Source organism: Arachis duranensis, chromosome 9, assembly GCF_000817695.3.
Source record: "Arachis duranensis cultivar V14167 chromosome 9, aradu.V14167.gnm2.J7QH, whole genome shotgun sequence".
NCBI lineage: Eukaryota > Viridiplantae > Streptophyta > Magnoliopsida > Fabales > Fabaceae > Arachis > Arachis duranensis.
In genome coordinates, this window is record NC_029780.3 from 4867193 (window position 1) to 4881198 (window position 14006).

At 30.0% G+C, this 14006-nt stretch overlaps 1 protein-coding gene across 2 annotated transcripts in view; it reads left to right on the plus strand.

Annotated features, from left to right (window-relative positions):
- Window positions 1-930: 930 nt before the first annotated feature.
- Window positions 931-14006, plus strand: part of LOC107464184 (uncharacterized) — a 55382-nt gene continuing 42306 nt past the window's right edge. Inside the window, exons 1-3 of one of the 2 annotated variants that reach the window (XM_016083109.3) lie at window positions 932-1094; window positions 1418-1575; window positions 3084-4256. In XM_016083109.3, the coding sequence (XP_015938595.3) occupies window positions 1431-1575; window positions 3084-4256 (1318 nt within the window). In that variant the 5' untranslated portion in view covers window positions 932-1094; window positions 1418-1430. Of the gene's footprint in view, window positions 1095-1417; window positions 1576-3083; window positions 4257-14006 lie in introns of both variants that reach the window. The other variant, XM_052253945.1, reaches the window with a different exon arrangement.

The window sequence follows — 14006 nt, forward strand, 5'->3', positions numbered from 1 at the left end:
TCTCCCCTCTTCCCCAACGCGTTTTCTTCCCTCCCCACTCGTTACACGCGTTTTTTTTTTAATTTTATCTTTTATTATTAAAATAGGAATAGAGGTAGTTTAGGAATAATATAAAAAATTTTATTAAAAAGGACGATTTTAATACGAAAAAAACGTTAAGGACGATTTTAAATAGAAAATTAGATGAGGGACGGTTTTGATGCTGGCAAAAAACTTTAAGGACCAAAACCATACTTACCCTTTTAGGAATTAAAACTTGAGATTATGTAGAATAAGAAGTAACAAATACTTATATAATTTAAAAAATAATAAAAATATTAAATTATTTAAATTATCATTTAATTTGTAAAATTAAGTGTAAAAAACACCTTAATGACATTATGTATTATTTTTTAGGGGTACTCTACTGTACAGATTGGAGTAGTACAGAATGAGAGTATAATTCCTTTTATAGTTATTTTTTATTATTTTATTATTATTCAAAATGTGAGTCCTATCTTTATTAATCTTTCTTCCATTCTATTAAGAAAAAATTTATAAACTTATATCTTTACCATATAATTTACCTATTTTTTATTCTGAAAAATTTTCAAATGTAAAATAGAAGTCCAACATCACAAAAATAACCCATAACTATTTGTAGCGTATTGCATAAAGTATAAAAATATTATAACTAAAAGTATCTTAATTATGACTGAAATTATATATTGTATAAATATAATTATTTATTTTATATTTTATATTATATAATTTTTTATTATTTTTTATTTTAAAAAATATTAAATTTTAATTTTTATATCACTTTAAAAAATTATACTTTATAATAATCTTTTTAATATATTATGCCAAAGAGTTAAAATTTTAATAAAAATATATATGATTAATTTAATATACACAAAATAAACTAATTATTATTTCATTTATCTGCTTGGAACCGAGACGACGAGTTCCCAAGCATGAAGCGTGCTTCCCTCTTCATTCAGTCATTAATTCGCTCTCAATTTGAATTTCTTTCTCATTCTCACTCTCACGGTCTGAAATTGAAAAGGTTACAACTACTATCTTCACCACCCAACACAAATTATTCGGACAAGGTAAGTCTTGTGTCCTTCTGCTTTTTTTCCCCTCCTAATATTTCACCCCCTTTTATTATTAACAATGAGCTTTTGGTTATAGATGATGCATAATAATAATAATAATAGTTCAGTGGGGTTAGAAGAAAATAAAAAAATTTACTGTTTGAAAAATAGCTGTGTATTCTTTTGTGCTTATATGAGATCAGCAAATTGTGTTATACAAATTTCAAAATTCAAAGGATGATTTCTTGATTTCTTTCCTATGCCATAATTCTATTTCCAACACTATAGCATGTGTTGCTGTTTATTTCTCGTGAAATTCGTGATGGAAATTTACATAGGTTGGGATAGTTGATGACATTTTGGGTCATGGTTCATCGCCGCCGCATGCTCGCCGCCGTCCCCACGCATCTCGCAGGATCCTCGGTGTTGTGTGCTCGCGTCTGGCCTCCGCATCTCGGCGTCACATTCTTCTCTGCCCATTGGAAGACCACCGAAGGTTACTCAATTTTTCTTGCTTACTTCTTTCGTTTTCAATCTGTTGTTCATAAAAAAAATGTGATTTGGTTAATTTAGTTTTTAATGTGTTCAAAATAATTTAGTTAAAAACAATTTGTTAATTGTGTGTTTGTGAGCTCTGATCTCTTATGATGCTATGTATGTAACGTAATTGACGAATTGCTTGGTTATGAATTTATGATGAGACTTGAATTTGTTGCATGGAAAGCTTGTTAATTTCTTATTTATCCTGCTCATTGCTGATTTTGTGTTCGTTTGCTAATTTTGAATTTGGAAAGAAAATGTTTGGAGATTGGTATTTAGTTATTTACTTTTACTTTGTGGTTATGATATGATGATTCTGCTAATCCATAAATATAATAGAGATGCGCCTTATTTCTAATTTTAATTTTGAGGTCCTGAAATTATCATTGTTAGAATTGATTGTTAATTGCCTAATTGATTAATTGTTAATAGGCTCCGTTGCTGAAGTGTGATTGTTAATTGCTTAATTGGAATTGATTGCTAATTATCTGATTGATCGTCACTGTTATTGTGTGAAATTAACATATTATTGTAGTATACTAGTATTGAACTATTGACTAATAATATGTATATTTTATTTTGGAAATTGAGACTTAATTGTTGTTAAAGTGTTGAAGATATATATTTCAAAATTTAATTTTAAGTTTTTGATTATTTTATATTGTTATTTAAGTAGGACCAGGATAGCAGAATCAATCAATAATCCACTAGTTGAACTAGTGACCTAGTAGTCTGATTCGGTTCTAATAACTATGCTTGGAGTGGTTTTTTCTTTTATCACTTTACTGAATTTCGTCTCAAGCTCTTGTTGATGATTGTGCTGTGTGACTTTTTACGAGTTAGGAAGTTGAACTTGTTATTTTGTTAATTATATGTTAGCACTTCGTCTATAACTCTATATTATTAGTTGAAAATAACTTAGGACATGTTCTTATTGCAATAGATATAATCAAGACTTTAGGACATCTTATCTTTTTTTTTTTACTTAATTAGTGTAAAAACTGAAAAACTGAACCGAACCAAACCAATTCTAATTGGTTTTATTTGGTTTGATTGGCCACACAAAAAAAGTCGAACCAAACCACACCGAATATTTTACATATAATTGGTTCGGATGACTTTTTTTTTTAATAAAAAAAAAAAAGAAACAGAACCAAACTGCAAACTGAACACCCCTATTCAAGAGCATGCTTACATCGGTTGAACGACCAATTGTGGTTACCACACTACAAGTAGCTATAGAATTTATGTCAATGCTTAGCAATAAATTTATTGTTTTTCTTTCCCCTTAAATCTCAATGAATAAGTATCTATATGAACATCAAGTGCTTGCATAATGTGCAAGCCATTATCACGTTCCTTTTAAGTTTGGCTGCTAGGTGTTTGATAAAATGTCTGAATGAAAAGGGTTACTCTTTTTAGAGTCATTATTTGTTTCCATTCGTTTTGAGTGTTATTTTTCAGTTCCTATATTTTTCTTGGAAGTAATGGAACTGTCTTCTGGAATTTGGAAGCTGCTTTCCGGTGTCAAAACCAACAAATCTACACCTTTTAACCTGAATTCGATGCCTTATCACTGTTATCAAGATGTTTCCAACCTGCAATGCTATCAGAGTGACTTTTCCAAGCTAGAAGAATTGACTCGGGTTCTGGCAAATGTGGATGCAATTAATGGAAAACTTGTTGACACAATTAGTAATTCAACCATTTTTGATGAGCAGATTAATCATGATATGTGTACCTTCAAGTCTTTTGTCCGGGCCTTTATTGGATCTCCACCAGTTCAGCACAAAATGAAACATGTTCTGGTCTCCACCATGGGAACACAAAATGAACCATTTTCTCCTTTCAGTCAAGCAAGAGAAAGAGAACCTATAGTGATTGATAACCTTGCCAAAGTGAGCAACTTTCTTGATGTTTCTACTCAACAAAGGAAGGTAGTTCGTTTCAAAGTGTGTCCACAGGCAACCCAGCACCGCATATTGATTGGTACACTCAAGGAAGTTCTGAATAATTTTAAAGTTGATTTGGATGCTTTGGATTCTCAGGGCTTAGACAAAGATACTATAATGGGTCAGCAAATTGTTCTTACCTGCCTGAAGTTTCTCACTGAAGCTGCTGTTTCCAATGAACCTGAATCCACTTCATGGATGAGGCTTTCACCTTCAAAAAATGTCAACACCTCTGGTTCCCGGAAATGGGAAGATGTTCTTGAGATGTTCAATGATCTGATCGAGTATTTTAGAGCCGAAACAAGATTAAAGTTGCATGTGGCTAAGGCTGAAGTCATGAAAGAAGGGCTTTTGCAAATCAAGGACATTTTGATTGACAACAGTATTGGATACAAGGAAGCTAGACACCAAGAACGCCTGGTGCAAAAGAAGCTTTCCAAAACATTGGGACACTCATCTCGCTGCTTGTTCACGCTATTATTATATTACCTCTTTGGAAGAGTCTCAGATATTGAAGTAGACATGGCTGGGGGAGTTTACCAGAGTGGAAGTGACAACAAGAACTGGTTGTGTATGGGAAGAATTTTGACTTCAGATAGTGAGAAGATGATTGGGCGTGGTGTGAAGCAGTTGGATAGAGCACTTAGCCTTTTCAAGTTTGTATGGGAAACTGCTGAAATGAAAGGTCATTTGGACCTTCAAGGTCATTTGTGGTCTGTTGGAGAACACAATAGGGTTCTTAGGTACAGAGGAAATACATACTTTCTTCATGGCATTTGCCTTTAATCTTGGAAACTCATATGCAGTTGTTTTCATGTGAATTTGATAGTTAAAAACCGTTAAATAACAATTTAGTCATGCATGTCAAATCATCTAACGATTCTTAACTATTAATGTCGCATGAAGACAAACTGTATGTGAGTATCTTTACAAAATCATTCAACCTCTATTCTATGATTTTTATTCTTTCCATAGCTTTTGTTCTCACAAACAAATGTTCAATTGCAAATGATCTTGTGTATGTGCCCATTTTCATATGAATAATTTAGTCTATTAGATTTTGGAACAGTATCTAAATGAAGAATGGAGGATGCTGATGTAGGATACGAAATTTTTCACTTGCCCTTAATTGCTACCAATCATACAAATGCGCCTTCCACAAATTCTATGTACCTTAACTCTTCAGAAAATATGCCATAAGCCAATAACAATAAGCATAGATTTTAACTTCTTCCTACTTGACTGATGTTATATCGCCACTATCTAATGCTATGGGAAGTAGGGAACAAAATTAAACTAAAAATTCCACTTCACTTTTTAAGCTTATCGCTAAATGAAAATACGTAGAGCAACATCATGATAGTTCATCATCTTGCACGAAAATTTGCTAAGAATTTTGGCATATTACAAGGTGTAAAATGACCAAACTTTTGAGATCGTCAACACACTGAATACATATAATTAGCCACACAAAACAAAATTGCATATCGTCTCATGTTTAGGGTGGGAAAGGTACACAACAAAATTTCATGATGTGTACTTTGATAACGATCCTATCCTTTTGGTAAGGCATAAATAAGATTTTTATCCTATTTTTTTACGTTGAGAGTAAATAAATACTCTTGTTTTATGTTTTTTTTTCCCTCAATAATGTGGCACAATTTTTTATTAGTTTTTATTTTGTTAAATTTTAAAATTTTTAAATTAAAAAGTAAAACCTTATAAATTATAATACTAACTTAAAATATAATTAATGGACTAAATTATTATCCTAACACTTAAGAATCCCCATTTTTGGCTCCATAAAAATATACATTTATAGTATTTAATTATTAGCAGAATTCTTTTACATATTTTGGGGCGAATTCTTTTATTAAAGGAGAGCCTTTTAATGTTACAATAATGGGAAATCCTTGTAATCTTCTTCTTTACAATTGCCATGCACTGCAAAGCATAGTGATGATGATGATATTATTGTTGGGTTAGGAGCCCATGTCACTTAGCAATTGTTGCATGTCATTTCCTGAAACATTTTGCAGCAATAAATGCCCACTCAACCTACAAAACGACACGTTTCTTAACGCATATATTTATAGTTATTGAAGCCAAGTCACTTGCTAAGCTGGAGTTGGCGGCAGGGGAGAGCACGGATAATTGGGTCTAATTCGAATCAAATCGATATTTTTTGTTAGTGATTAGTTCGGATATCGATTTTGAGGATGTGGAATTCGAACTAATTCGCGAATCCGATCATATATTAATTAAATAAAAAAATAAAAACATATATGATTTTTTCATTAGACAATGATTATTCATTATTAATATGTTTATATTTTAATGAGTTTAATTTTTAATGTGTTTGGTATTTAACATGTTTGGATTATTTCTTTTGACGTTACATATTTATTGTACTTATTGAATTTTTAAGATAAAAATTTGTTTTTTTATGAATTTCAAAGTCATCGGGTATCTAATTATCCGAACCGAACCAATCTGTTCTTAATCGGTTTGGTTTTGTTCGGATACATGTACAAAAAAAAATACAAATCCGATCCAAACCGAATCAATTACATTTAGATTGGTTCGGTTCTCATTTTACCATAAATTCAAACCAAACCGATCCTGCCAGGGACCTGCAGCCTGGCCTGTGTTTGGCCTGGCCTGACCTGGCCTGTTATAAAATAGGTACAGGCCCAGGCTCTTTTAAAAGCCTTAATACAATAATAGGTCAGGCCCAGGCTCACTAATTAGCCTAATATACGACATATTACATATAACTATTTTTATTAAAAAATAATTTTTTTAAATAATATTTTTATTTTTGTAAAAAAAATTAGCAGGCCTTTTAACAGGCTTCAGGCCTGGTCAGGATGAATAACAGGCCAGGCCTAGTACTTTATAAAGAGCCTATACAGGCTGCAGGTCAGACTCAGGCCAATCAACTGTATGACAGGCCAGGCCTGTTAAGAGCAAAGTCTGGCCTGACCTGGCCTGTTTCCACCCCTACCCGTAATTAGCGGGAAAATTAGAATTGACCAAGAATTTTTAAATCATTCCATGAAGTTTTCCTCGGTGAAATCGTTATTTTTAAGTCATGTACTTTTCACGCATGAAAGCATTGGTGAATCCTCTTCGGTAAAAAAAATTGAATAGTATCAAGTGTTTAATTTAATTATTTATTATTCTCTGTCATATTTATTTTTAGTTTCACTTATAGAATTAAAGGTAAGAGATCACATTTTATTCTCTTAAGTATTAAAAAAATGGAGAGAATCTATTTCCTATATCATTTTTCAGTGTGTTATTTAAATTATTTTTTATCAATAGTAAATATAAGTTTATTTGTTATAATTTTTTTAGTAGAAGTATATAAAAAGTACATAATATATAAAATGTAATAACTCAATAGATATTTTTTAAAGAAAATTTTTTCATTTTCTTGAACAATGAGAAGAACTTATTTTTTTTCTCTTTTAATTCCTTCTAGTTCATCAAACCATCAACATTACAATTTGAACAGTTTAGGGTATGAAATTTTTTTCTTGAGCGTGGAGAGCAACCAAACGGTCAAATTGAAAAGGTTGTGAATTGAGATCCAACCGTTACCAATTTTATCCTTTTCTTTCTTTTTCTAATTTTTTTCAACATTTTCCTTTCCCTTTTTTACCTCTTCCTTCAAACTTATCCAATGGAGTTTGATGAGGGGCTATTTCAGAAGATTCTTTCTTAGTGAACATAACTGTTCCGATCAACGAGTTGAAAAGAAGAAGATCTGAATTCTTATTACTCTTCTCAAAATGGTGGATACGGTAAACAGATCTTTGAGTGGTGGTTTTGACAACCAGAGCAATATCAACTCACGAACCTTCAATCTCAAATCTTGAAGAACACCACAAGTCCGATTCAATATCAATCAAACCCCTATTTTCTCCACCTTAAAGAAAATCTAGATAATAGAGGTCGTGGAGCTACATTGGCATGCTCTCATTGTAACAAGCAAGACCACCAAGAAGATCTGTGCTATAAGAAGAATGGTACTCCTCCTATTTCTATCAACGGCAGTAACATAACACCATCAATCACGTTATCATTGAGGGGCATGATGATATACTTAATGACAAATAATATCAACTCAATTGTCTCCAAAAAAATATTGGAACATCAAGATTTGGGTTCACTTCAGAGCAAAGATTTGCCTTATTAGAATTGATTAAAGACAAAAGTGTGCAGCAACAACTTAAGTAACAAATTACGTGAAGTCAGTAAAGGGCAGACCCTGCAACTGGTCTATTCTTCTCCTCTACTTCTAATCTGCATCTCACGTTTGCCAACGCTGACTGGGCTACCTGTGCCGATACTCGTCGTACTATTTTCGGTTATTTCTTCATGCTTGGAAACTCTCTTGTTAGTTGGAAGAGTAAATAGACGATAGGTCTCTCTTGCTACTTGTGAAACTAGTTGGTTATCTTTTTTAATGGATTTCATTGGTTTGTCACTTCAAAAGTCTATCACATTGCCAATAATCCAATTTTTTATGAAAGAACCAAACACATTGAAGTAAACTGCCACATTGTTTGTAAAAAGCATTTGTTTGGTCTCATTCATCTGATGCCAGTTCGTTTCAAAGACTAACTTGCCGATTTTCTTACTAAAACTCTGCCACGGGTCCTTTTCTTACCAATGTTTCAAAGTTAGGATTATTATATTTATAAAATTCTAGGAAGGGTGTTACCTAGGTTTTTTTTATCAATAGTAGATGTAGACTTATTTGTTGTAATTTTTTTAGTAGGAGTACATAAAGAGTATGTAGTATATATAAAGTGTAATAACTTAACAGATATTTTTCAAAAAGAAATTTTTGATTCTCTTGAACAATGAGAAGAACTCTTTTTTTTCATCTCTTAATTCCTTTTAGTTCATCAAACCATCAATATCACTATTTGAACAGTTTAGGGTATGAAATTTTCTTCATACTGCACTCTTATTGAACATTTAACCATGAACTATTGTTCCGTATATAACCATCTAAGCACAGAAGATCCTCTAGTATAAAGGAGTCATCGGGTGAAATCATTTTTTTTGAATGGTTTATAAAAGCTCAAGGACGTTGATATTGAAAGAATACAAAAGTACATTTGATTCTCCAAATCTTGAGAACTTATGTTATCGTCCATTGGATTTTAATGTACTTTTCAAGCTGAATTTGAATAGTTGCACAAATTTAAGATGTTTGTGTTTATTGTATTTGTAGGCAGACAAGTGGTTTCTTGAACTGTTTTCTAAGTATCCTTTTCTTGAGAGTTTGAAACTGGCCATTGCTCTATGTCCGAGAGAATTAATATTTTAAGTGCTCAGTTCACGATTTTTATGTTATGTAATTATCTTTTTTATCAATAGTAGATATTTTTTAAAGAAAGATTTTTCATTCTCTTTAACCATGAGAAGAATTTATTTTTTCTCTCTCTTAGTCCTTTCTAGTTTATCAAACTATTAACATTACAGTTTGAACAGCATAGGATATGAAATTATCTTCACACTGTACTCCCATTGAACATTTAATCATAAACTATTGTTCCGTATATAACCATCTAACCACAGAAGATCCTCTAGCACAAAAAAGTCATCGGATGAAATCATTATTTTCAAATGGTTTACAAAAGCTTAAGGACGTTGATATTCAAGGAATACAAAAAGTACAAATTGATTCTCCAGATCTTGAGAACTTACGTTATCGTCCATTGGATTTTGATGCACCCTTCAAGTTGAATTTCGATTGTTGCACAAATTTAAGATGTTTGTGCTTATTGTATTTGAAGCACTGCTATGGCAGACAAGTGGTTTCTTGAACATTTTTTAGTATCCTTTTCTTGAGAGTTTGAAAGTGGCCATTACTCTATGTTACAGATATTAATATTTTGAGTGCCCAGTTTAATATTTGTTATAATCTTTTTTTAGTAAGAGTACACAAAAAGTATATAATATATAAAGTGTAATAATTTAATAAATATTTTTTAAAATTTTTTTTATTTTTTTAACTAAAAAAATATAACAAATAAATCTACATCTATTATTGATAAATAAAAATAATCTAAGTAACATCTTAAGTTAAATCATTGCTCTTACTTGAAGGAGATCAACATTGATGCTCCAAATTTGTTATCATTTGACTATGCTGATGATAACAAACCTGTTATATCTTTTTTAAGAGGTTCTAATAAACTTAAAGTCAGTGTTTGTACCGTGGTGGATTTAGGGAACTTTTATAGCTTGAGAGAATTTATGTTATTCATTATAAATTAACTTACATCACTAAAATTTTTATGAAGAATGTTAAAGTTAAAATGGTTAAAGAAAAAGCAAAATTTTAGTTGAATGCAATAATCATTAATTTACTAGATATTACTAAAAGCTAATATATTGGAAGTTTGAAGATTTTTTAAAAACATTTAAGAGAATAGTATAACTACAACATTCTATAACATTGAAGAGATTCAAAATCAAATTAAATTGAAATTGGAGGCCAAGCAACCTAAATTAGAAGATTATAGAAACTACATAAATGCAAGTTGAAGGAAGATTCATGAAGACAACTCATAGCATGGTAGTCATTACAAAATTGATTTGTGATTTATAAATTATTATTTTAGTAGGAAACATTGCCTATATAAAGGCATATATGTCTTGTGTATTGTATGTGTTCCGTAAATGAAATGAATATGTTTTGAAATATTAGAAATTCTCTCCTTAGTATTATGAGCATTAGTGAGTTTGAGAGATGAAAAATATAATAGCATCATTTATACGAGTGAGTGAGTGATTCTAGAGTCAATAATATAGTGTGGATATTTTACTTTTAATTTATCCAAAATATACCACAAAATATTTTGCCATCGCTCTCCCTCTATCTATGAGCCATTTCGGGTAAGCTTCCACTTGCTACTTTGTTGGTTCTTTCTTCATTCATATTGATATGTGCGTATTTGATATAGTGATCGTTACACATTCATTGAGGTATGTCACTTATTATTTTCACATTTTCTGTTTAATTCTCTTTTTTACAAATTAGAATTCTAGCTACTTCCATTCCATTCCAGTAGAGCTTCATCATCTCAAATACTATTATCAACCTATAAACATTTCTAATTAGAATTAGAGACTTTGATGTTGACGATTTACAACTTACATCTATGTATGTATTGAAGTGCCTATTATGTAACGAAGTACTATAATATTTGAAGTTTATTATATATGATCATGATTAGTATGTGCATGCTTATATTTACAGTTTCCTAAACTAAGCAACAATTTTTAAGGTACTATATTGGTTTTGATTGTATTCTTTGTAATTTTGATTGATATTAGTTAAAAAGTTACATTGATAAAATTGAAGTGTGCAGTATTTTTTTGTTAAATTGTGTGTTATTTGAAGAGATTTACTTCTAATTTGAAATAGTGATTTTTCTTGAGGTGATTTATGAAATAAATTATTTAATTTAGGAAATACAAATTTAAACAGACTATTTATGTGAGGTGACTATTTAGAAGTCTTTTTTGATAAACCAAAAGATGTTTGGTAATGATATTTCGAAATGAAATTTAGCAAAATATATACAGAATGTTATGAATTGGAATTAGAGAGTCTCTGTTCTTTTGATTTAGAAAAATAGGAAGAATATTTTAGATTATATAGCTAAAACAGTTGCTTCTGCCGCAGACAATTACTTAATTGTGGAATAAACTTTAACATCAAATAGACTTAGACATGAATCTAGCCAATTAATTTGGCTGTCTTTTTTTTTTAGCCACAAAAAAAAACTATTACACCTTTCATAAAAAGAACTTGTTTAAAAATTATTTAATATGAAAAAAAAATTTTAAAAAAATATTTTTATTTTAAACTCAATTCTATAATTTGAAATGACTATAATATATTAATAAAATAGAATTTAATTCTTTAATTTAAAATAAATTTTATGTGAATTAAATTTTTTCTGTTTATAATTTTATCGATTATTTTATTAATTATAAATAAGGATATTTTAGACATTTAATATATTAAATATGAAGAATGTAAAAATTAATTTAAAAACAAGATTTTTTTAATTTAATTTATAAATAAAATAAAAATAAAATTTTTTAAAAGAATTTAACTAAGTTACTTGTAGTTGTTCTAAAATAAGACGAAGAATTCAACTCATTTTTCTCTCTTTTCACCGTTTGTGTTCGACTATTCACATTAAGTTTCATGTGTTTCTCTTCCTCCCTTTTATATAAGTATTAAGTTTTGGGAATATTGCACAGTATCTCCCTCCTCAAGTTTGAAATTATCCTAAAAATTAAAAGGATCACACTATGGTACAGATGAAGTTTGTAAAGATATTCAGAGACTCCTGATTCTTGTGCCATTCTCTTACACATGTGTTGCTTGTCTCCGTTTAGGGGTGCAGCACTCTCTGTAACGGAATTAATATGAATTGGACTTCCGTTACTAGAAGTGGGCGGGACAATTTTTATGTAGTTTTTTTGTAAGTTGTGACTTCAGCTTAGTATTTTTCTGTGCCTTGGAGTTTTAAGGACTAAATTTTTATTTTGGTTCTTGAGATTTACGCGATTACTCATTTTTTATTTTCGAAATTTAAAATTATCTATATTGGTCTTCCAGATTTAAGTTTGGGCACCAATATGATCCCACGACTTTTTCTGGTGATGATTAGACAAATGGAGTGCTGAGATGACACCCTTCCTGTCACGTTGGACGTTGTAATGGCTAGTTGATGTGGCGAGGGTTGTATTTGTATCCAATTTAATCCCCCTTGTTAAAATTTTGTCATAATAACTCAGATAAATAATAAGATAATTAGGATTTTAAAAACTAAATTGGCTACAAATACAACTCTCACCACGTCAGCTAGTCATTGCAGCATCCAGCGTGGTAGAGAGGATGTCATTTTAACACTTCGTTTGCTGAAAATAGTCGAGGGACCACATTGGTGCTCGAACTTGAATCTGGAGGATCAATATAGGTAATTTTGAATTTCAAGGACTAAAATGAGTAATCATATAAATCTCATAGATCAAAATGAAGATTTAGTCGAATTTTGAACTTTTAGTTATGACTTGTACTACATGAATTTTTTATTGAAACTTTTTGTTGTGTTTCTGTTTTTCCCTTTTTCAAAATGTGGAGAAAAGGAAAAAATCTTTTTCAAACAAAATTATCTTACCGTACCATACAATCAGAGGTGCAACTAGATTCAGATTACAAGAATTGTTTAGTTACATATTTATTTTATTTTTTTATTCAACTAAAAATTCACTACCAAATAATTTCAAAAAACACGTTACCACATATCACAATTTTAAAAGCCTGAAGTCATAATTCTTAAGAGATGAAAACAAATAATATTGAAGGATCTATGCACACATTATCCTAACAAAAAATTTCGGAGATAGCGTATCTTATCTAAAAATATTAAATATTAAAAATTACAACAATTATTAAATATTTAAATATTTTTATCTAAAAAAATTCAGTCAAAAGACTTATAAAAAATAAAATAATATCAAATTAAATAAAAATAAATAAAAAAATTATTACGAGTAACATTGGTTATTAAATAAAATAAGCCGTAAAATAGTATCTACTAACTAACATTAGTCATGACGTGTTAATAATTAAGTTGTTACGATATCTGTCCATTCATCTCTCACAAAATAAAAGGTAAAGTCGTCTTTAATCATTTTTAAAGAATTAACAAACTAATTATTTGTTTTTCTAAAAAATAGTCTAGTTGAAAGATCAATATCGTAAATGTTTTTGTTAAAGATTAAATTATTCGAAGATAATTATTTGACGTTAGTTTAGGTACAAGCCAAAATTATATGATTAAAATGATACAAACATTCTGATATAGTAAAAAAATATTTTACCAATTAAGAATACACTTACCAGAAGAATATGACATAAAATAAGTATTAACCGTATATTAACTTAAATCATTTTACATAAAAAAGGTGAAGAATCCAGAAGCATTTCCTTTATTCTTCTATTTATTTTTTGGGTGGCCATTTCGTTTTTTTTTTTCTTCCCATGGGTGGCCATTTGTTATTCTTTTTGGATGATTTTTTACATTCTTAGATAAGTATCAACCTCTTAGATAAGTATCAACCTCTTGTTTTTGGATATGAATATCTACATTAACTCGTTTTTTGACATAATTTCATCATACAATCAATCCAATAAAAAAATTCATAAGAAAAACAGTAAAAGTCCATACAAAACTTCATGAACTGAACTTCACATAAGAGTATTCTCTTCTGACAAAAAAAGAGTATTCTCCGTTACATCATAAATCCTGGAAGGCTCAACTAAACCCTGCGAGCCTATGCCAGCAAGCCCTACACTGAAACTGTTGGCTCTGACATTTGTGTCTCA